This window comes from Hesperophylax consimilis, chromosome 14 (assembly GCF_061612785.1).
Source record: "Hesperophylax consimilis isolate HC1 chromosome 14, BYU_Hcon_1.0, whole genome shotgun sequence".
Taxonomy (NCBI): Eukaryota; Metazoa; Arthropoda; class Insecta; order Trichoptera; family Limnephilidae; genus Hesperophylax; species Hesperophylax consimilis.
The window spans coordinates 14,986,390-15,010,106 of NC_142849.1; the positions used below are offsets into that span (position 1 = coordinate 14,986,390).

At 32.9% G+C, this 23,717-nt stretch overlaps 1 protein-coding gene across 1 annotated transcript; it reads left to right on the top strand.

Moving 5' to 3' along the window:
* Positions 1-899: 899 nt before the first annotated feature.
* Positions 900-17,188, top strand: LOC149417962 (uncharacterized). Its single transcript, XM_089639869.1, has 3 exons — positions 900-2,219; positions 15,634-15,834; positions 17,169-17,188. The coding sequence occupies exons 1-3, from the start codon at positions 1,751-1,753 to the stop codon at positions 17,186-17,188; spliced, it is 690 nt and encodes a 229-aa protein (XP_089495995.1). The 5' UTR covers positions 900-1,750.
* Positions 17,189-23,717: the final 6,529 nt, after the last annotated feature.

A 23,717-nucleotide genomic window follows, 5' to 3' on the forward strand; every position in this document is an offset into this window, starting at 1 on the left:
TAGAAACCAAGTGATAAAGTCTGTAAAAAAATATTTTTTAAAAACAAATCTATATTTGAAATGTCTGTTTCTTTTGTTTAAATCTGAATCAGTAATTATTTTTGAAGTTAACTAACCGTGTTTATTCGAAAGGTAAATTTTTAATCGTATCTCTAATCTTTATTTTGAGAGGCAATGATCAGGCAAACATAATGGCACCTGGGCGATTGTTCTAACCACTGAGTTACAGTCGCAACTTCGCTTCGCCATGTTTGAATATGTAAAAAATATAAAAAATTTTACTTACCAAAATATGTGTATTTATGTAATCACATTATCCTAGTGTTTGAGATGTTTATATTGGGAATGTACCCTTCTTGCAGCAAGTCGTAATAAATAAACCCTCCTGCAAAAAAAACCATCACAATTGACTATAAAATTTAATAAAATATATTACAGATTGAGATAACAGACTTCCCGTTTCCTTTGAATCCATTCACATAACGGTGTGAAATAACTCCCTTACAAATACTATTTCATACAATATTGAAGTATCCCCATTTGGTTAAATATTTACCTGGTCTTCTAAAAAAAGCTTTACAATCTATTGTAGTCCCCTCCCTACTTATACACCTTTTAAACTGTTTAAAAACATTGCACAATGCCGTGAAATATTCAACACATGCGGCGGTTTGAGGTATAAATACTATAAATAATGCAAGCTGACAATGCAAAGTACGTAGTGCATTTTTTCAGGCAACCCTCGGCGCACGGAATAAGGCACGAGGGACAAGGGATAACTTTCTTGCCCCAAGTTTGGAGCCACGAGCTTTGGCGGAAACGGCCGACGTATTCCGGAGACTACGAAAGTTGTGGCACGTTGTTTCCAGAATCAAAACCAGTCGAGTTTTGGCCGTCGCTGCCGCTGGCTGTCGGTCGCTCTCCTCCGGAAAGTCGTCTCAACTATCGAATCGTAAATCTCGCTTCAAGAAACTACACATAATTGTCAAATTATTTGACTTTTGACCGAGTGTCACGTGTTTTAAATCATTTCGGAATTAATCAATTTTGAACCGAGTTTTTTCAAAGTGTTTGTGCTTTTTAAAATTTTTGAATTTTTCGCACTTTTTTATAAATTGTTGCGCAAAAACAAAGTGATTAGTGTCACCCCAATAGACCTACCTCCGGTTGAATAGCCTCTCAGTGATTGATGGGAGTCTTGGGTCGGCCCGCAAGGGAGGATATGAATGTGACGTGTTTTTCAAAGGGATTATCGGGAGTTGCTGTCACAGCGCGCGCTAATCACTGCCCCGATTGGGCAATGTTCTGACCATTTTACAAAACAAATAAATACCGAAAACCTTATTTAGATTTTTTGGCGAAATCTATTTTTTTCCATTAAGTGTTTTATAATGAGGTAAAAAACGTAAGATGGATTTGAAACAAAAGTTTGTACGGTTTCTCGGGAATAAAATAAACACCTGCAGGCATAGAGGACTCACGTTGTCCTAGTGTGGCTTTACAAGAAGCAAGTAACTACCCCGCAGTGTTTTTATATTCGTTTGCATTACGAGCGCAGATCCTCGTACCACGTTCCACGGTAAAGAGCTCATTAAAAGCTGTCTAGGGTAGATTCGCTCCGATGTATAGCCGCAGGGTACGTGCGCCATAGCCCACCCATCCAGCCCGCCCCCGGCCCTGGGGGAACATCGGCAATTAAATTTGGTTAAACCGAGGACAGTGCATAAAGGGGAAACTACCCAATATAAAAATGGATCCTAATTCGCTGGAGGCAACCCCACCGGGGAAGAAACCCACAAAACAAAACCACAAAGAGACAATCAAAACCAAAATGCAATCATTCACTTTGGGATCCAATTATTGCGACACAACGGATAAAACCAAAACACAGTCCAACCTTTTATTATGCGGATTGTGTTTCTTTAGTGTAGCTATCAGCATCTATTCCACTTACAGAGGAAATCTTCTCGAGGGGAAGGTGTTTGACATGGAGAATAGGTTTGTGCTACTGCAGAGGTCAGTGTCCGAGCCCTCAGAGGCTCTGCTCTTGAGAATGCGGAGGGAAGTGGAGGGAAAGCTGCAGCACAGGATGACCAGGGAGGCTGTATCCACCGGAAGGAGACTTCTCGCTGCAGAGCTGGAGTCGGATCAGCCCAGGAGCGGACTGGTTTCCTTGCTGAGGAAGATCAGAGATGTGCCTGATTGCAACTGTCCCGCAGGTAAAACAAGAACAAAAATATATATCACTGTGTGACCGATAAAATATTGTTGCTTACTCATTTCTAAAGTCCTGATTAACGAAACTGATAAACGGCAAATTTGCCATTCAATTATTTATCCAATAATAAGTGTTTTTATTTACAAAAATTTGTCTTTCAAATTCAATTATTTGAAACCACAAAGTAATTCCTTCTAATGATAACTTATTGTATTGTAGTAGGTCTTCATTGTTTTCAAACATGACAAATTGTACAAAGTCTGTCCTCATAAATAATTTATAACGTAAAGCATAACATATTCAATGGCTTTGATCAAAGCCTTGTGTGCAAATAATCCTGTTGTAAAATCGAACGGTAGTGCCTACCCAAAACGTTTGTGCATGCGTAAGTAGCCCTTTATCGCCAACTATCATCACAACTGGGTAGTTTGTGTATCTACCGACGGATTTTATATTATGGTTACACTCAATTTATTTATTTATTTCTTGGATAATTTGTATAGCGCCGCTTTTGTGAGACATAACCAATATATCTACACTACCTAAAGAACCTACCTTCACTATCTAAGTACCTATCTATCTACACTACGCAAAGTACCTACCTAACATCTACACCACCTAAAATACTTTTATATACTACCTAAAATACGTATCTACGCTACTTAAAATACCTATCTACACTACCTAAAATACGTATCTACGCTACTTAAAATACCTATCTACACTACCTAAAATACCTATCTACTTTACCTAAAATATCTATCTACACTACCTAAAATACGTATCTACACTAACTAAAATACCTATCTGCACTACCTAAAATACTTATCTACACTACCTAAAATACGTATCTACACTACCTAAAATACCTATCTACTTTACCTAAAATATCTATCTACACTACCTAAAATACGTATCTACACTAACTAAAATACCTATCTGCACTACCTAAAATACTTATCTACACTACCTAAAATACGTATCTACACTACCTAAAATATCTATCTACACTACCTAAAATACCTATCTACACTACCTAAAATACCTATCTACACAAAGTTCCTTAAACCTTAGAATACCATCCTCCTGCTAGCTAGTACTCCTCCGCGTGCCATGGTTAAAATGCCAATCGCCCACCGCCCGACGGGTACAAATGTCAGAAATCCATGGTGTGTTTTTTGGCACACTAGAGGTTAAGAGTAAAACATTATATTTTATTAAATTATTCATAAATCATATACTATTCTAAACACGTATCAACTGATTACTACCAACGTGTTGATAACAAATATGAAACGGGACACAGGATTACTGAGAATTTTATTAGGTATCTCTTAAAAAAATATTGTTTTAAGTCTCTTTTACTCTAATCAATCTGTTATGTCATGCTGCTTTATATTTTAACCCCCCGAAGTGACAGTTTGAATTAAATATCTGTTGTGCCAACAAAATAGAATGCTTAAAATTCGTAACATATTTTTTTACCATAATTCAAAAGGAAAAAATTATTTACCTTTTCATTACAAAAATTATATATCGTAGTTAAAATTGAGGCAAACCAAATTTAAATATGGTGGTATTAGATCATGGTATTTATTACGACGCGTACAATAATTATAAACGACACTATTACCTAGGTACAACTAAGTTTTCGAGATCTTTGGCAAGGGTTTTCTGTCAATATTTTCTATGATAACCCAACATGTGTCATCATACAATGTAATTTCCATTAACCCAAAAACTAAGTCAGTATCCTGAATTGTTGTTTTTTTTTCTTTTTCTTTCAATGTTGTTAAAAAAGAATTCTTAAAACTCTAAAGATGTCGGGTAGTGAGAGCAGAAATTTTAAAATAACATAAATTAGTAGCAACGGTGACATTAACTGTCGCAATCATCTGTGTTTTATTTGTAGAAAATACCTCTGGATGTCAAACAAAATGGTAGAAACGAAACATGCACCAGACTTCATGCTCGTAACTATGAATTTGTTTTTAAATAAGGACATTTGTAGAAAGATAAATTCTTGAAAGTGAAACATAAGTGGGTTGCAGAGGGTTTTTATTGCTACCAACTATAACAAAAAATGGATAAACATATTATTACACAGAAGCCGACAAACATTTTTCATCACAGATAAATTACCATCGTTACGACATATCTTTACAATCACTTATTAAGGAGAAAATTGTTCTATTCCCTAGCCTAGTCCGAGATTTCAAAACTTCCTTTCAGAATTTTCATAACATTCAACCTTTGACATCCAATAAACAAACAATATGAAGTCATGTCTTATTTTTTGACAGTTAGATGGAGTTTTTCAATGCTGTATAGCCAATATAGTTGTACAGTCAAAAGTGCGCAAATTTTGTTATAGTAATTAATTCAGTAACAATCTCATCGAGCCGACATTTCAACTGGCGGACGTTAAACTTTCCTGTATACCAAACAATTGTAAATTATTGAGTCACAAAAACCTTTTGACGTCAGAATTCGTAAAAGAATCTTTGAGTATCACATTATATTAATTAGTCTGTATTTTATACTATCTACATATTAATTTGTATCCTTAATTGATATTTCAAATCTCGTTTGCAGACTCGTCCAAAATTTTTAATTCCTTCGATCTAGTCGGGTCGTTATTTTACGTTTTTTTTTTTATATCACGACTTGTAGCTATTTGAACAGATTTAAAGATTAATGTTGATCGTTTAATTCAGTGAAGCGCAACCTTTTTAGCCGGAGGGCCAACTTGTAATTTTCAATATGTTCGAGGGGCCGCAGGGGTTGGGTACTTACAGCTTGACGAGGTGAACTTTGTGGCCGATGGCGACGCCAGTTTATAATTATTTTTTGGAAAATATAATTTTGTAAAATGGCAACCACTAAATAAAGCAATCGTGGATCGCATAAAGAGTATAAATGCTTGTCATTTTGAGCGGCTCATTCAAAATATTAAACACAAGTTTGTCGCGATACCGTTTAGTATTTTGTAAAAATAACGGAAACCTTTGAATGTTTAAATCATAGAATTAGCTTAATAGGTACAATGTAGCTACCCAATTCGTAGAAACGTTAATTTAAAAATATTTTTCCCTTAAAATATAATCTTTGTGTTACTTTTATTATTATGTAAAATTAATGGTTGTTTTTATTGGCACACCAATAAAAAGTGATATAAAGTCATTAAAAACGATAAAAATTTGTTCAAACCTAAACTAACCTAACCTAACCTAACCTAACCAACTTAACCCAGTAAATAAAGTTTTTGTTTCATCACTTTCCATGACTTTATATAACTTTTTAAAGATGTGATGAATTATCATTTTGATGATTTATCCGGTCACCAAAATTATTAATCTCATCACAGGCTTGTCCAAGTGAGGTTAAAAAATCAGACGTAAAAAAATACAATGTAAAGGAACAATAAACAATAGAAGGAAACAATAAAAAATCTAGGTCCAAGGCCAAAGCATTAAGTTAAGGCCTGCAACCTCGTTTTAAACCAAATCACCAATATTTTTAAGAGTTTCTTAACAAATTAGCAATATATTAATTTTACTCCTTGTGGGCCGCTGGTTGTGCAACAATGGTTTAATTCAACTCGTTAAATATTTATTATATATAGTTAATAGTTTTGTTTTAATGGGCTTAGAGAAAAGTTATAAAATTAGGCTTACCTATCATTTAAAGTTTTTAACGTTGTTTTGATTACAGTTGTTCAACTCAATGCGCCAAAGAGATATTACGTTATTTAATATAATACATTTCTCAGAAATATTTGTTTTTTATTAGGTATTTAATTTTTTTTTATACCTACAAAACAAACCTTTTTCCGTCAGGATTAATTACCAACATATTGATGAAAATATAATAATTATGGCATCTTTTCTTATTTGGTTGATAGTGAAATGGATATTTCAAAGCTCGTGATGAAAATGACATATCGAGATCTGTGCACATTTTATGAGTAAACAAATATGTTAAGATTTAAAAATATTATTTAACATTTGTGGATTTATGCTAATAAAACGAAAATATTTAATAAATTTGAGGCTGAAAAAGTTGTGTTTTTCTCAAGTTTCTTCAAACTTGTCTAATACTTTTTATATTGGCAGGAGAGAGACTAAAAGAAAAACTTTTCGTCAAACGCTAAAGGTTCTTTATAATATTATGAATTAGTCAGTTTGTCGAGCTTTCAACTTGTTTGATTTTATCCAATACCCACTTGTATTATGCCAATAATACCCATCTGTACCTACAGGATAAATGACTAAATATCTGCAGTTGAAGCAGTCTTGGCTTCGATTTGTGACAATTCTTGTAAACAAAATATAAATATTCATAACTTTAGAGTAGTTTGCCCGCGTCCAAACACCCTCGTTGAATAATTGAAAACTATTAAACAAACAATAAAGTGGTTAGTCTAATGGTGAGAATACATTTGCTAGCAGAAACGCTAACCGAGCCTCGCATTATGGGAAAGGTACGAAGCAACAGTAAACGTCGCGAAACGCCGCATGCGGATGCTTTGTTCCTTTCCAATAATTCAAGGTTCGGCTCGCGTTTCGGCTCGTAAACATTATATTTCAAAAAACTTCATGATGTAAATCATGTAGCGAACGGGTCGTTTTCATGCTGTAAATGTCAACCATGTATACATTTTGGGCACGCTTTTAATGCTTCTCCAGGCTGTGTGTTGTACCTACTGTCAACGATTAAAAATCGTGCCATCATATATATTTTTTATTTATTTATAAGCACAGTATAATTTCCTTTTTGCTTTATTTATTGGTTAAATTTCGTTAAATTTTCAGATATTTATTATTACGACTAACTAAGTCATATTTATTTGCATATTTTTATCTAGCAGTTCAAAAAATTGTTTATTTTTTTCTCTTATTTGGTAAATCAAAAATTTCCTTGAAATCTTAAAATTTGTTAAATCTTAAACTTATTTATAAACCACAAATTTTATTAACCTTTTTTATTTCAAAAAGAAATTTCAAAATTTGTCCGTAGAAACGTCACCACCTCAATAACCTTCTTTTCAAACTTTCTTCGGCATTATGTTACCATTGAGTCCAAATAAACAGAAAAATTTCACGTACTTAGAAAAAATAAACTTTACCGAATTATTAAAAAGGTCACCATTTTGAAACGGAAACAAAACGTACAAACAGATTTAAAACGGTCGAATTAAATCAGGCCGTCTTTTGCCGAGTTACGATTTCTTCCAAACAGTCAAGTGATCAATGACTCAATTTATTTGAACACTGGTGTGTTATTTTCGGTGAATTTTTGAACAATGAAATACCGATAGAAAAAACACGGCATTCCCAACTGTCGTTTACGATCTAAAGATTGCAATTAGTCTGCTATCCACTTAAGTGATTGGTGTCATATACATATATACATTTAAAAAATTATTTAATTAATACCGTTCCTCTAAATATTAATATGAAAATATATAAAACCGCTTACTGTGGTTTAAAGCCAATGAATCCACCTAAATTTCACCGCCTATCCCATATTTATAGGTTCTATAAATATGGAAAATTATGACAAGCGATCTCTATAAACGTTTTTGCGAATTGGCAAAATATGCCAAAAAATTACTACAATGTTTAAGATGCCGTATAAAGTCTAATGTATTACAGATTAAAATAAAATAAACGTGTGCAGTTATTTAATTAACAATTGATAAAATCGCTGATGGTCGGCAGAGTAGCAACATCATAAGGAGATCTTATCTAGAACACACGTCACTCAGCTATTATAATCTGATCTTATTTCCTTTCAACGGGGCCAGACGGAATGCATTCATATTCTTACATACCTCATTATCCTCTGTGTTTGCTGTGGTTTATAGACAGAAATCTCATATACTTGTAGATTAGTCTTATAGACTGTGTACAAATTGAGATACGCAGACGTATTCTCTGTCTAGTTGAGGACTAAGAGTTGGAAATCGATAGAATTTTAAATTCGAAAAGCTTTCAAAAGACAGCCTCCTTTATGATAAGCTAATTTTACATTGAATTTTTTTTTTCATTTTTGTTTTTGAACGTTTATTTAGATGTATACAATTTTTTCGGTTCAACTCAGCACAATGACAATTTAACACAGCTTTAAAAAGTGATATAAAGTCATTAAAATTGACGAAAAAAAAGGTTCCATGATAACTCCTTAAAATGACAATTCAACACACATATAAAAAGTGTTATAAAGTTATGAAAAGTGATGAAACAAAAACTATGTTAAATAGTTACATATGTAATGTATTTTCATAACTTTTTATAAGTGTGTTGTATTGTCATTATAATGAGTTATCCGGTCACCAAAAATAATTAACATGTAAACCTAAGCTACGTAACGTATTTAGTAAAGTTGTTGGTTCATCACTTTTCATTACTTTATATTGTTTTTAAAGATGTGTTAAATTGTCGTTTTAGGAAAGAGTCCATTTCACAATAAAATAACAAAATACAGTCTTGTAAAAGTATACCGAAACATTCTACTGTTGTCAGTGTACTAACTAACTAACCAATCACGCAGTTTCCTCGCAGGGGTAGGCAGATGGGAAGGACCGCCAAACTCGGTCTTGGCACACACTTCTTGCTTCATTCACATTCATACATCGTCTCATACACACTATTTTGTTATTCCGACTCTTGACATGGCCTGACTCAAGTATCTGTTTGTATCTCCTTTCTTCATTCATTCGAACTACATACCCAAACCTTATACGCGTCCTTTTCTTAATCTTGATCAATATGCTATCTTGGTAAGTGAATTGGTCATAATTTTTTTCAAATATTCAGCAAATATCCTACGAAAAGTGTGGAGACTTTTGTGGCTTCCTTTACGGATTTTGGAAGGTTATTGAAAATTTGGTAAAGTTATAAAAATAAAAATACAAGGTAATATGAAACAAAACAATAGTTAAAAATTGAATCAAATTGAGGTTGTCGTTTTCTTTGCCGTATCTGGTGAACAGATCTGAATATTCAGGTACTTTCCAACCTTACTTTTCCCCATCTCCTTGCCCTCCTACCCTTCAGCCTTACACCATACCCCATACCATAGTCCCAATCTCTCCGGGCAGTTGGGACTCTTGTGCAGTATTCATATGAAAATAATCGCTATGTTTATTTATTTATTTATTTTGTAAGAAACAAACAGCTTTTATATAATATACAATGATAGATATAAATATACAAGTTAACTGAAGTCAAGCCACAGAAGTTTCTTATGCTAAAGTTCATTGGAAATGAAGTTTTAATATCTTAAAATTAATTTGGTGTTAAAGGAGGGGGAGAGGAAGAGGAAAATAGGAAGAGGATAGGAGATGCTGCCGATACATTCCATACTCTCATATTAATAATCGATCTTACGCATTACTTCATATCGATATTTCTTTAGGTTATTACCAAAAATGTCAATGCTGTAAAATTTTGTATTATATTATGCACATATACGAGGAATTGGGGAATTTTTTCGAATGTTTGTTCTGCACGAGGGTAGATAAAATAAATCAGATTGTCGGGTTGATCTTAATGTTGTTAATTAAGCATCTGACCACCCAGTTTCCACCCAACCATCTCCTTTTCCACCCAATATCTTTTCACTCTCAATCCTTTCCCAAATTTTAGGTGCCACAGTAATCCACTGGTTAAGCGTAGATGACACTAGTGCGCTAATTACCACTGCTGTGGCAATGACATAATTTATTTGTTATTGTAAGTAAATGTGATCTAACGCAGCATGTCCGCATGTGTTGTGTCGGGCATTCCAACAGTTCACGTCTATCACTCAGCCGACGGTTGCGCCAAATTGCGACACTCCGCAACCAAAATATGTAAAGTTTTTTCTGCGTCATTGTGTTGTATTATGACGGATGGTGACGCAAAATTACCGCAGTCCGTTTTTTCGACGATTTTATTCGGCTTTGTTCGTCGAGTCATCAATTTTATTTTTGAATGGCTCTATTTTTAAATTTAGTTTATACGTGAATTTCAATGGCGTATGTAACAATTAAAGAAATAGGTATGACTGGGAAGTGAGATGGATTTTAAAAAAAATTTATGAGATTACTTTTTTTTGCTATTTTTATTTCTTGCTAGACCAATACCGATGAGTTTAAAAACTCACTGTAGGATGAGAAGAACTTAGATGGGAGATAATAGGTACAATTTTACATTGGTATTTTCATATCAAAATTATGAGTTTTACATACAAAACAGTACAAAGATAGAAAAATATCATAATTATAAGTTTCACATACAAAACAGTATACAAATAGAAAAAGGGAGGTTAAGTAGAACGAACAAGAAAAAACAAGTAGGAAACAGACAAGAATATACACATAAGCACAGAGCCAAGGTAGGAATTTAAGAGAATGTAGGTACTCACCCACTAATACATTGGCAAAAATAGATTATACTCGATTACAAAAACAGAGGATAGAAAAAGAGAGAGAAAGAAACAAAACAAAGTACTACACGACAAGAATTAGATATTTTCCATTTTATATGTTTTAAAAAAAAATCTTTTAAAGCCTAAATTTGAATTTTTGGATTATGCTGGCTGTTTTTATACATATCTGGAAGACTGTTATAGAGTGTGTAGGCATATTTTACGTGCTACGATGATTTACAGAACAAATTATTAGTAACATCTAAGAAACACTAAGATAAAACAGGGTTATTCATTATTTATTGTTTGCGGCACGTGTCAGAGTGGAAGATACTTTCAGTATAGCTCTGATGGAAGACCATCGTGCAGAATTGAAATGTTGCTTGAAATGACTCTATCGTGTTTGGTGACCAAATACTTCCCCACATTCCTTTTCCCACCCCCTTCCTCAAACTGCTTACTTCAGCCTCACAATATACCCCAATTTTGGATGCCATAGTATCACTGGCTTCAGATGGTTGGGAACATGACAAAGGTATTAAAATTGAAAGAAAAAAAAAGTTTTTAACTAATGGCATTAATTTTCGAAGACGTCTAGGATGGACCGCTTTTGGCAAGCTCATTAACTTATTTTAACCTCTGGACAGGGGTATTAAAGAAATGCGTAAGTACTCATGTTTATAGTGCAAATTTGGATTCCCACCAAGAAGCTTGTGAAAAAAAATCCAATAACATCAAAAACCTTACTTGGTATCTCCTTGTATCATATATTCAAGAGTTCTCAATAAAGTTGTAACCAACATTACATCTTTATTCTGGTGTTGTAGGATCGATCTATTAGAATATTGAAAAAGCAATTGTTTCAGTACGCTGATTATAAACACTTGCTGATTATAAAGCCGTTGCAATAGCGCGGCAGTGAAATAATCATAAGCTCGATGGTGTTATTGTAGAATGCGTGCTTTTAATAATATCGATAGTTTATACAGAATATAGATTATATAGGTACATAGTTATCTATATAATAGAATTAAGGAACTTATCACTTCCACGCTGTAATAACGGCAGAGCATGTTTGCACGAGTGTAATAATAATAAGGACAATGTGGATTTAAAAATAACCAATCATGTGAAATGGCTCTTAATGTAGTTCAGGAGAACTGGAAAAAAGATTCAGACAAAAATAAATATGTGGTCGGTTTTCCTGAACTTTAAGGAAGCGTTCGAAACTATAGACCGACATGCAGTTTTAAAAAAAAATAAAAAAATTGGAATAAAAGCAAAAGCGTTGAAATGGTTCAAAGATTATTTACCAAACCACAATAGAGGGTGGGATCGTCTCCGAACCAATCAACATTACCTTGGGAGTACCACAAGGGTCTGTACTGGGACCTATTCTTTTGATAATGTACATCAATGATATGGTAAAAGTTATGAGGTATTGTAAAATAAGATTTTTTACAGATGAAGCATTGATGTACATTACATTAATCAATAAAATTAATAACTAAAGAATATATAAATATGGTTGAAGAAAAATAAAGTGAAATTGAATACAAATTTAAAAAAATTGTGTGCATATTGGAAAACGAGTAACACCGATAAAAAGAAAATTATTGATAGACGGTGAAGCTTTGGAAAAAGAGTTTGAAATGAAATATTTGAGAGTAATACCTACTGGACTCCAAGCTGACTTTTTCTCAAAACACAAAATACAAATTACTAAAAATTTTCTAAAAAGATTTCATTGATAAGAAGAATATGGAATATTCCTAAACACAGTCTCCAGTAAAATGTATACAAAGCAATCACTGTACCATAAGTTAATAACTATAACAGCATTGTATTCCTAGCCAACGCTGTATTAATAAAACAAATGGCAATACTACGAAATAGAGCTATGAAAACTATATTGAAGAAAAATAGATAGACAAAAATCAAGGAAATTTTGAAGGAGTTAAATATCTTCTCATTTGAACAAATTATTTACTTCAACATTTTTTTGGTTATTAATGGCCATACATCAATTGAATTTCTAAGAAAAAATGAAAACTGAAACAAACAAATGCAACACAAACACATACACGAAACGAGTCAAATAAATGAAATAAGACTCGCCTACAGGAAAAAAAACCAGAGTCAAAAGTCGTTGATGTACAGAGCAATGAAGATATTTGGCGTACGACATAAAATTAAAAGAAAACATAACTTTTTTAAAAGTAAATTACGTAAATATGTTACATTTTTATTCTAATTTATTTTTTATTTAAATTATAAATGTGTATAAGGAGTGAATTAGGACGAAAACAACCTGGATGTTTTATTTAGAACCGTTATAGTCAAACATCACCTCTCTATTTTCTACCGCTTAATTTCGTCATTGTATTATTAAGCTTTAATTAAAAAACACTGAAAATTCCTGAATTTTAAATCAATGTAAACATTCTACCTCCGTATTATTATGATAATTATCCACCTACGTTAGGTATAAATTTATTTTTGGTAGATATTGTGTTCCTACGCATGATGCGATCAGTAAATGGAGATTCTCCATAATAGCGTGGAGATTCCTAATAAAATCCTATACGCTTTACTCCTACATACATAGTTAGAATTATTCAGTGGCGTAGTGACCGTATCTTTAGCAGTAGCCCCGGGAACCTGTCTCCAAGTCATTTATAGTAGCATTAGTTATGTCAAGACAAATGTTGAAAAAAAGAGTTAAAATTTGGAAAAAATGACCTGCTCCATCAAAGCCGCATTCTTACTACAATAGCCGCTTGAAATCCATAAAAACCATAAGTACTAGTAATGGGATAATTTTGGATAACGCCACCATTACCGCCAGAATGCACTTTCCTCCCATTGTGAACGATAAAATAATCCCCATTTATCCAATGACCACTTCTAAAAACGTCACCATTGTGACCGTTGCAGCAATGGCGACCACTTGAACATATTTTAAAGGCATTGGCAAGAAAGAAGAAAGTTTTAATATTGCCTGTGGTGTTAATTCTCTTCACCATCATCGTCGTTACAACCCCTGGTATTTTGCACAGTCGATCGACAGAGAATTTCTCGATAACGTCGATAACTTGTCATCGTTCCTTAGCAAGACTATAGATCGCTAACGTCCAAACGAAATTGAGAACACATAGTCGCTGTGAGCTGTTATTTGTTAGTTGGCGATCTGCAGTCATGCTTGGGAACGTTGATAAGTTACCGAAATTAGATACACATAGACCGTGCTAGATACACAGATACAGAGCCCTGTCCGATTCTAGGAAATATCGTCACTTCTTGTCTCTATCTGGGTCTCTTGTTTCTTCTAGTTTTTTAGCCTACATACCGTCTATCTAGCGAAATTAAGGTATTAAAATTAACTCCTTCATTCTGAAGGCTGCTTAAAATATAGAATGCTCTTCGGTGGTTGCTTGTCTTTCATTCTTGCCTCATTGTCTGCTTGCGAAGCCACACCAGTTTTATAAATCTTTAATATCAACGACTATTTGTAACCTTAACTCAATCGAAGTAGATTAATGTCACGAATTCAATGCCTTATTTTGTAGTAAGACTATAAATTAAATTAACATTTGGCTTGCGGCATAATTTAGGAAGTTTGTTGGAGCACCTGCAAAAATCATATTGAAATTAGCTTGTCAAAATAAAATGATGACTTATTTGTTTTCTCGTTCATGTTTCGAATATTGCTCTGGGGCTTGAGTATTGGTCACAACGTTACGCCCTACAATATTGTTATGGTTGAATGATTAACGTAAAATAAGATTGACATATTAATAGAGACAACATTGATGGAGTGCGTTGAACTCGCAATAAAGCCCATCGCAGACTATGGGCTATTATATAGGTGATATGACTGGTATTGTTAACTTTAGAGGATGTGTTACGTTTACTGTTAGAAAGTTAACTGTTTCATAATAGATTAGAAATTACACGATTTCTTTACTATGAAACATACATTGTTTTATTTCTCTAAAGCAGCGAAAACAATCGAAAGTGGGATCTGGTCCTGATTTTAAATAGCAAGACGAAGCCTCAAATTTTTCATTAGCTGTACTGTTGTTCAATAAGATGAAAAATATTATTTTTAAAATTTAGGCGGTGGTTTTTGCGTGGCGTGAAAAACTTTCGCATCATTATCTAGAAATATTCAGGCAGAAGCTCGCAAATAAATGATTTTTTCCTTTCTTCAGGAATGCAGTTAATTTTAAACATTTCTCAATTCTATCAATTTATTCTATCTATCCCCGCTGAAGAGTTTGTTTATGGCAATATAAAAAATTTCATATAAAAAATGAAAAACTTATTCCTTATTTTATAAGCAATAATTATTAGCCTGAAACACTCATCCACATTGAAAAATCTCCTGATAAAAGATACATGACGCCAACGGGACTTGCACCCGTGTCCTTTCGATTTCCGGTCGACAGCTCTGACCACTGAGCTATGGCGGCTTATCTCTTATCCGCGAAATAATTCAATATATACTAGTGTTTCATTCAACAATTACTGCTTGTTACATTTTTTCACCTGAAACAACCAACTTTATTTTATATGAGAAAGGCATTGTAAGTGCAAATTTTCTCCAAATCAGTATTGTACCCCCTAATATATTTGACATAATATAGCAGTGGCACGTATTGCTCTATGACCAAAGACAGGCGTGTAGTTTTTCGAGTTTGGGTAGTATTTGATAAATTGCTGTTTTATTTTCTTATTTCGCCAATGGCCTTTTTCGCCTTTATCTTGTATGGCCAGTTGAATAAATGAAAGTACCTAGTAGTTACTTACAATTTTCATGAAAAAAGACCATGATAAGTAGAAATTTGACGCCTTTTATTTTATTTTTTCTTTGTTTGCTTTTTATCCGCAGCTTTTCAACCTCCATGGACTGCACGCCACTGCATCTCTATCAAACAACTATTTAAAATTGTAATTTTTCTCTGACCATCGAAACTGTTATGTCAATAAAAATCCAGTATTAAGCTGCATCAACATTTGTGATATAATCCTTCGAAAGCACACATTGAAACGCTACGGATGGGCCCGATGGACGTGTGAGGTTGGTTGTGTGGCCATTGTGGTCCTCATCATCTGTCAACAGTCAATTATTGTCTATTCCACCAGGGAGAGGGGCCTCCCCACTCCCCTGGTGTCGCTGGTCACCGACCACTGGAACGGTGAGCCCAATAAAACTACAGGTGTGGCGAACATTTTGATCGATGGTATAATTCGCAATTTCTTTAACACTTTAGACCCTTTTCACTCAAGTGTTTCGAGGGATTCTTCTACTTACGTAAAAAAGAGTAGCAAAAGATTTTTTTTCATTTATATCCATAAGAGTAACAAGGTTCCATCTGACACGGAAATGTTATGCGATAATGAACTCTAAAATAGCTCTCTCTCCATAGCCAAATGTGGCACCAATTATTGTGTCACATGGATCTTTGGGGTCGGTCGTTGTCATATAAATATAATGTTGACTGGTGGGTTAGTAGTGGCGAGTGGCAACCATCCAAATGTAGTCGTGCCATTTGTGTGTTTCTCACACAAATGGCACGACACCAATTATCTGATTGTAATAGTTATTATAAATGACAAAATATTAATAACTAGCGCAGACGTGTGATAAATCTGAATTTTTGACATATTCCTCTTAAAGTTCCAATTTCGAAAATGATAATTAAAATTATTTTCCATTAACATGTTTTATTATATCGCTTATCTGAATCAGTTTCGATTTTGAAAATATTAATTAAATTCAAATAAATCCTAGTTCATTGAATCACTGACAGACAGCCGAAATTATATTATTGATTCAATCACAAATCAGTAACATTAAATTTGTACAATATGTCACAAAAATTATAATAATTATAAATGACGTCGAAAAAAAAAATAAACGGAGAATATTTATGACCTCAAACCACTGGTTTTCGACTTCTGTTCCACTTGTTCACATATTCCCATGGCTATCATATCCCCGAGGACTGGATGAAGTCCCCACTCCCGAATACACTTTACACGTGATTAGTGTCCCGTTATATCATCACGCTTGTCAAAGATGACCAACGATGGAAAACTGTGGAGGATGTTTTAAATTTGTTCATCGATTTTACTGATAATCTAGAGGAATTAAAAATGCTTATATTTTGAATTCTTGCTTTGCTTAGTTTTTTGTGGTTTAAACACCATTTCGTTGGCAAAGATATTTTTGTGAAACCACTTTCGCAAGGCATTCTAAGATTAGTCGCAACAGTTAATCGATCAGAATTTTTATGTTTTATTTCTGTTTGTGTTTGCATCCTTCACGAATGAGTCATTAAATTTCTCTTCCAATTTTGCTCCAAAATACGCGGTTAGTCCATTTTTTAATAAGTCTGCCTTTGAGTCGCTTCCACCAGTTAATTCTTAGAAGTGGAAACATTAGATCACATATTTTTGGTTGTTCCTTTCTAAATAAAAATCCTCTTTTCTATCTCAAGCACTATCTAATGCCTCCAATCCATTCCAGATTTACTTAAGTCTGATTAAATAAAATTATGCGTAAATTCGCCTTTCTTCACATCATAATTTTGAAGTATGACCTATAAGAAAAGTGAAGGGTGAAAGCCAGAATCATTTCAAAAAAAGTCCTGCATCATTACACAAGTAATATTTACAGCTTACAATGATGGCTGTAACAGTGTTTCAAATGCTGTCAGAGTATATCATGAAGTCGTCCTCTGTCGTTATATAGTCTTGGACCCTTTTGTACTACGCTTGTCAAAGATGTTGATGGATAAAATACGATTACCTTTTTAATTCCATCAAGTGCCCTTCTCTTGTCGCCTCCTCCGTAAGTCTGTACCTCACCTCTTTGTGGGCCAAATGCGAGAAGAAAGAGACCGTTGATTCAATAAGCCATGTTAGATTAGTCATGTATGGAGATTTAGGGCACTTGTGGCTTATACCATACTCCGTATGCGTAGGTATAAATTTATATATTAAGCCATAGTGATTAAGGTGATAGATTTATGGTATTGACATTAAACCCTATTGGTTTTAGAAGAGAAAAAGGTTTTTTATTATCAAATTACTAAAAATAGTTCATTTTTTATGTGAATAGCGCAAAACAGTCTCTAATGCTTCCATCTGTCCGAAGTAAATTGAGACTACAGCATCCTCAATTCGGGCGATGAAAACTGTAGCGGTATAGGGAGTAAAGGGAAGTAAAGGGAGTTAGTATCCTACAAAAGTCCTAACTACTCCCAACCATTTGTAGCAAGTGAGACTATTGCATCCCCAATTGGGGTATATTGCAAGACTGAAGGGGGAGGAGAAGGGAAGAAGGCAGAGAATAGGAAGGTGGGAAAGTAATCTGGTCGTGGCTAAAGTAATTTCAAGTATTGTTTCTGAACGATGGTCTTTCATCAGGGCAATACTGAGAGTATCAACCATTCTATACTATATAGGTACTAATTCATATGAATTATATGCGACTGTACACATATTAACTCAATTTTATTTACGCTCGCCAGGACTCGAACCCGTTACTCCTGGATTCGTAGTCGAATTCATGTCTTATCGACCACCGCATAGTCCGCCTAATTTTAAAACAAATCTTACAGTCGAAAGAAACGTGTTCGCTTTCTTTCGAATGACGGTGCATTAAAAAAATAATGCACGTATTTTATTGTAGTTCTTTATTCATAATTTATTTCCCTAGCGGCTCCTCGCCTTGTCTTCGAGTTTCTCAAGATTGTGAATCGTGGTCTGCATTATTATCACGAGGGGTCAGCCCGTCATGAGACGTTGCAGTTCTAGTCATACAAGTTCATTGTTTCATAGGAAAGTCAACTTTCAATACAATTAATTGAATATCTCCCTATTTATTTTGCTTACAGAGAAGTAGTCTGACACAGAATTGGATGTGCTTAAATTATTTAATGTAATTATTCTAGAAGGTCAATACAAAATTTACAAAATGTTACAAAATTATTTAAAACTATGCAAATAGTCGCAACACTAAAACTCATCTGGTAATCAGTGAAGTCGGCTGAATTTCTTATTATTAAACTTTTTAATAAATAATATGACCAATATCAGAGCGTCTTATTATTTTGAATCTCAGGATCGTTATGTCGTATCGAGCAGAAATGAGTTTCGTCGCCTTCTAAAGTTCAATGGACAAAATCCATCAAAAAAATCATCACGCCAGAGCTCAACGTTCTAGCATTCATATTGTTTCAAACATACCTATATTCTGCTTTATTAGGTAACTATGTAAAACGGTTTCACTTGATAGAGTAATTCTTTCTACACAGCCTTCAAATAAATTCAAGTATGTAGATAAAATTGAAAACGAGATTTTGAATACGCCTCAAAATCTGTATTGCCGAAGACCACTGAAGTTTCCTAGAAGTGTAATCAATTCCGATTGGAAAGAAATCGTTGCCAATAGGAAATGTTCACTGTTTTTTTACTCTCGAAAAAAATAACGATAATGAAGTTATTTTTATGTTGATGTATAAATTTTCTATAACGATTTAAAACGTGATTTTTTCTATTTGCCGCCAAAAAGATATTTTCGTTTTTACCTTTTTTTTCGTCTACCATAATACGGACATGTGTCTAGTGTGGTGTCGAAAAGCATGTAAAAAACTGAATACAAATATATTTTACAAATAAAGGAAAGAAAAAAAAAATCGTAAATTCGGCGGCGTTGACGTCACGCCAGGCGATGTTGGTGACAACCATATTACCGAATATCGGCGTTTTCTACGTCATAATGACGTTGCTTTTTAAGACACATTTTTAACGATATACATAGTTCGTGATAATACTCTATTTCCATTATTATTAACTATTCAACTCATGTGCCCCTGATAGATCAGTGAAATTGATCATTTGATTTTATAAACATTAAAAAACCACCCAGAAAGACGAGGCTTAACGACTTATTCCATATTAGCCGTACGCGCACAAATGCTGGTGTCAGGGATCCAATCAGAAGAATGTGCGAATTGTATAATAATAACCAAAACCTGAATGATTCCGACATATTTTTTGGTACTTTTGGAAGGAAATTGAAGTCTGTTTTCCTATAAAAAAAGAAAATGTGTACTTATTTTATTTTTATTTTTTTTTATTTATTTATTTATTAAGTTAAAAGAAATTTACATTTCACTTTCTTAACTTAAATATATAACATTAAATAAATAATTTTATAATATTATTCTAATAACTTAAGATTAAAAAGTTTTTTTTAAACACATTTATACTCTCCGTTTTAAGTTACTTACTTCATTCACTATACTCTTTAAGTACTTTTTATCATTTATCTCTAAATTTGTATAAAAAAAGTGGGTGTGTCAAGCCTACGCAAGACAGAAGTGAAACTTCTTTTGTTAAACCGTATGAACCACAATCAATTACGTATTTCACTCGTATTACACTCACGACGCAGTATACTAACCAAGCAGCTGATGCTTTGCGTGGCGCAGTTCGCTGGTGTCTGAGAGAGAGGAAAGAAGAGAAGAGAGAGAACGTTCGTGAGCGGCTCCCCCACCTCAACAAGGTTTCACTTCAAAAATGCCACAGCCGAGAATCGAACCTCGCTTAACTGATTGAAAGCCAACCACGCTGAGCACCAACTGTAAGCAAAGCCGCATAAATTGATTATATTATGTAGGTTCTGAAAATATGAGAGCTTGTTATGTTTTATAATGTTACCTACATCACACCCAAAATATAATATATTTTTAAAAATAATGTACAATGTACAGAAATAGAATCCCACACAAGATCGCGTAGTGCGCTCTAGCGAACGGATATTTTATCAGAGGGAGATAGTTTTAATTTTTTTTTCTGTAAATTATTACATATTATCAAAATAAATAAATTAATTAAATAAATGTAATACAATTATCATAATATACGGATTAGATAATAATTTTAATCCAACACAATAACGCAAAGCGCGCTCTAGCGGAGTAATGTTTTATCACAGTGAGATAAGTGTTTTTATTATTTTGCAATATTATTTTCTTTTAAAAAATGTTCTGACCTACTAAAAAATAAGATATTGAATGAAAAAGGCGTTAAAAACAAAAAAATAATGTGCGATGGCCGAGAATCGAACTCGGATCAACTGCTTGGAAGGCAACTATGCTGACCATTACACCACCAACGCCAGTTGTCGGGATGAGCTAAGAAGCATTTATATGTTACTTCAAAACTTTGAAAATTATTACATATTATCAAAATAAATAAATTAATTAAATAAATGTAATACAATTATCATAATATACGGATTAGATAATAATTTTAATCCAACACAATAACGCAAAGCGCGCTCTAGCGGAGTAATGTTTTATCACAGTGAGATAAGTGTTTTTATTATTTTGCAATATTATTTTCTTTTAAAAAATGTTCTGACCTACTAAAAAATAAGATATTGAATGAAAAAGGCGTTAAAAACAAAAAAATAATGTGCGATGGCCGAGAATCGAACTCGGATCAACTGCTTGGAAGGCAACTATGCTGACCATTACACCACCAACGCCAGTTGTCAGGATGAGCTAAGAAGCATTTATATGTTACTTCAAAACTTTGACTAGATCAAATGAACTTTAATCGGTGGTGGGGGTACCCGCATTTTCGTTTCGATCGTGACTCGGTTTTACTCCGTCCCCGAAAATTCATTACGCGCCTAAAGAAGTTTCACTTCAAAAATATTTGTACACTTTTATTTGACGCTGAGCATTATCTATATACAAAATAATTTTCTTTAATAATTTTTCCTTATTTACATGTAAAAAATATTTAACATTGTTATCTACCAGTCAATCTGAGAGAAATAGTTTGCATGGAGGCAAATTATCAAGTTATTGTTTCATAAAATTATCTTTTAATTACTGTCTGGATCTGTGTTTTCTCCATAAATAAATAAATAAAAAGAAATAATTTAGTTATAATTATATATAATATTATTATCATTTAGTTGAAAAAGTTTAATAAATTTCAACCAAAATAAGGGAAAAGTGAGATTATTTCGTATACGCCTACAACGCACTTCTTTTGGTTTATCTCTTCAGTGCCAAAGACGTAAAACTTTTGAATAACAAGAACAAGTATGGTAATAATATAATCAAATTTGTCAAATATTTATGCTCTCATGCCAATAAGTTCGAATACATTTGACGGGAATTGCTTAGGCGTACCTTGTTAAAGGTGGAAATTGCTTTTTATTGGGTTGTAAAATCAACATAAATATTGACCTTAAATGTTTTTCCAGAAAATTAAAATTGTGGTTGAACCATGACAAATTTTACGATACTTTATAGATATATAATAATATGCAGATAGTAAAGGAGTGGGCCTACCTGTGCGAGACTAAACTTTTAATAATTGATTTGATGACTATATAACTAATAGCATAAAAACAATGATCATTTTCCAGAACAATTTAAAATCTCCACTATAATACCTATTCATAAATCTGGTGATACGCATAAATTAGACAATTACAGACTTCAAACCTATCAAAAATATTCGAAAAATGCATCAAATTTAGAGTCATTGAACACTTAGAAAAAAAAAATTCTATCGAAAAACCAATACGGCTTTCGTAAAGATCTAAACACTGAGGATGCCATATATGAATTGACAAAAAATATTTACACATCTATCGATAAAAAAAAGAAATGTCTTGCCATATTCCTATATTTAAGAAAAGCTTTCGACACCGTTAATCATAATTTACTCATTAAAAAAATAACCCGACTGGGCTTCAAAAAAGACACACTAAAACTACTATCAAACTATCTTAAAGACGGAATACAAAAAACAAAAATTGGGAATAATTATAGTTCAGAGACACAGATGAAAAACGGAGTTCCGCAGGAAACTGTGCTTGGCCCGATTTTATTCTTAATTTATATAAATGATTTATGTAATTTTGTAATCCCTGGTAAAATTGTTTCTTACGCCGATGACACGGCAATAATAGTGGATGGTAATAATTGGACAGAAACTTTTTTGAAAGCAACTGTATGTATTTCACTTTCTTCAAAATGGTTAAAATACAACAAACTTGTCTTAAACTACAGCAAAACATTTTACTTACCTTTTTACAAAAACATAAAAAACAAACCAAAAGACAACCTTAAAATTAGAATCCATAATACAACTTGCAATCAAGAAATGTGCAACGAACTCGCTAATGTCAAAAATATAAAATATTTAGGAGTATCGATAGATATTAATCTTAATTGGAAATCACATATTAATCAAACCACTTCTAAACTGTCGCACTTATTTGCACTCTATCATACCTAATTTTTTAAACTCTTATATTTTATGTAACCTATATTTTGCTAAATCTGACATTTTTATATGTAATCTATATGTATTATTTTTTTATATAAAATGTATAACTAAAAAAATAAAGATGTACATTATTATATGTAAAAGCCCTATGGGCGTTTAAATGAAAAAAAAAAAAAAAAAAAAAAGATATCTTACCTACATATTTTATAACTCAAGGAAATTTTAAACGCTGAAAAATTGAAAATGGTCTACTTCTCCCTGGTGCAATCTGCAATCACTTATGGCATAATAGGATGGGGTGGTGCACCTGATACATTTATTAAGCCTCTACAAATAATTCAAAAGCACATAATTAAAGTCATATATAACAAAAATAAAACATTGTCGACCGACCTATTATACAAAGAATCTAAATTATTTAACATTCGTAAATTATTTATATTACAAACTATGAAATATTTATTTAAAAACAAAAATAATTTCAAAATAAATGAAAACAGAATGAGCAAAAGAACAAATAATATATTTTACACCCCCCAAACAAAAATTAAATTAATGCAGAGACATAGCAGTTTCATTGGTCCTCGTACATTTAACCTTTTACCACTACAAACTCAAATGATAAATAAAACAATAGAATATGTTAAGGAGGTAAAATTATGGCTGAATGACGCAGATATTGAAACGTTTTTTATATAAATTTATTGATCCTTTCTATAACTCACTTGCTGAAACTTTATAAACTATTGTA

What these genes read in the sequence shown, in the direction of transcription:
- LOC149417962 (XM_089639869.1), top strand. Translation starts at nt 1,751, where the DNA reads ATGGATCCTAATTCGCTGGAGGCAACCCCACCGGGGAAGAAACCCACA. An exon ending in TGATTGCAACTGTCCCGCAG is followed by an intron (nt 2,220 to 15,633) that starts GTAAAACAAGAA and finishes ATAAAAATCCAG; the next exon opens with TATTAAGCTGCATCAACATT. An exon ending in GGTCACCGACCACTGGAACG is followed by an intron (nt 15,835 to 17,168) that starts GTGAGCCCAATA and finishes AATCCATTCCAG; the next exon opens with ATTTACTTAAGTCTGATTAA.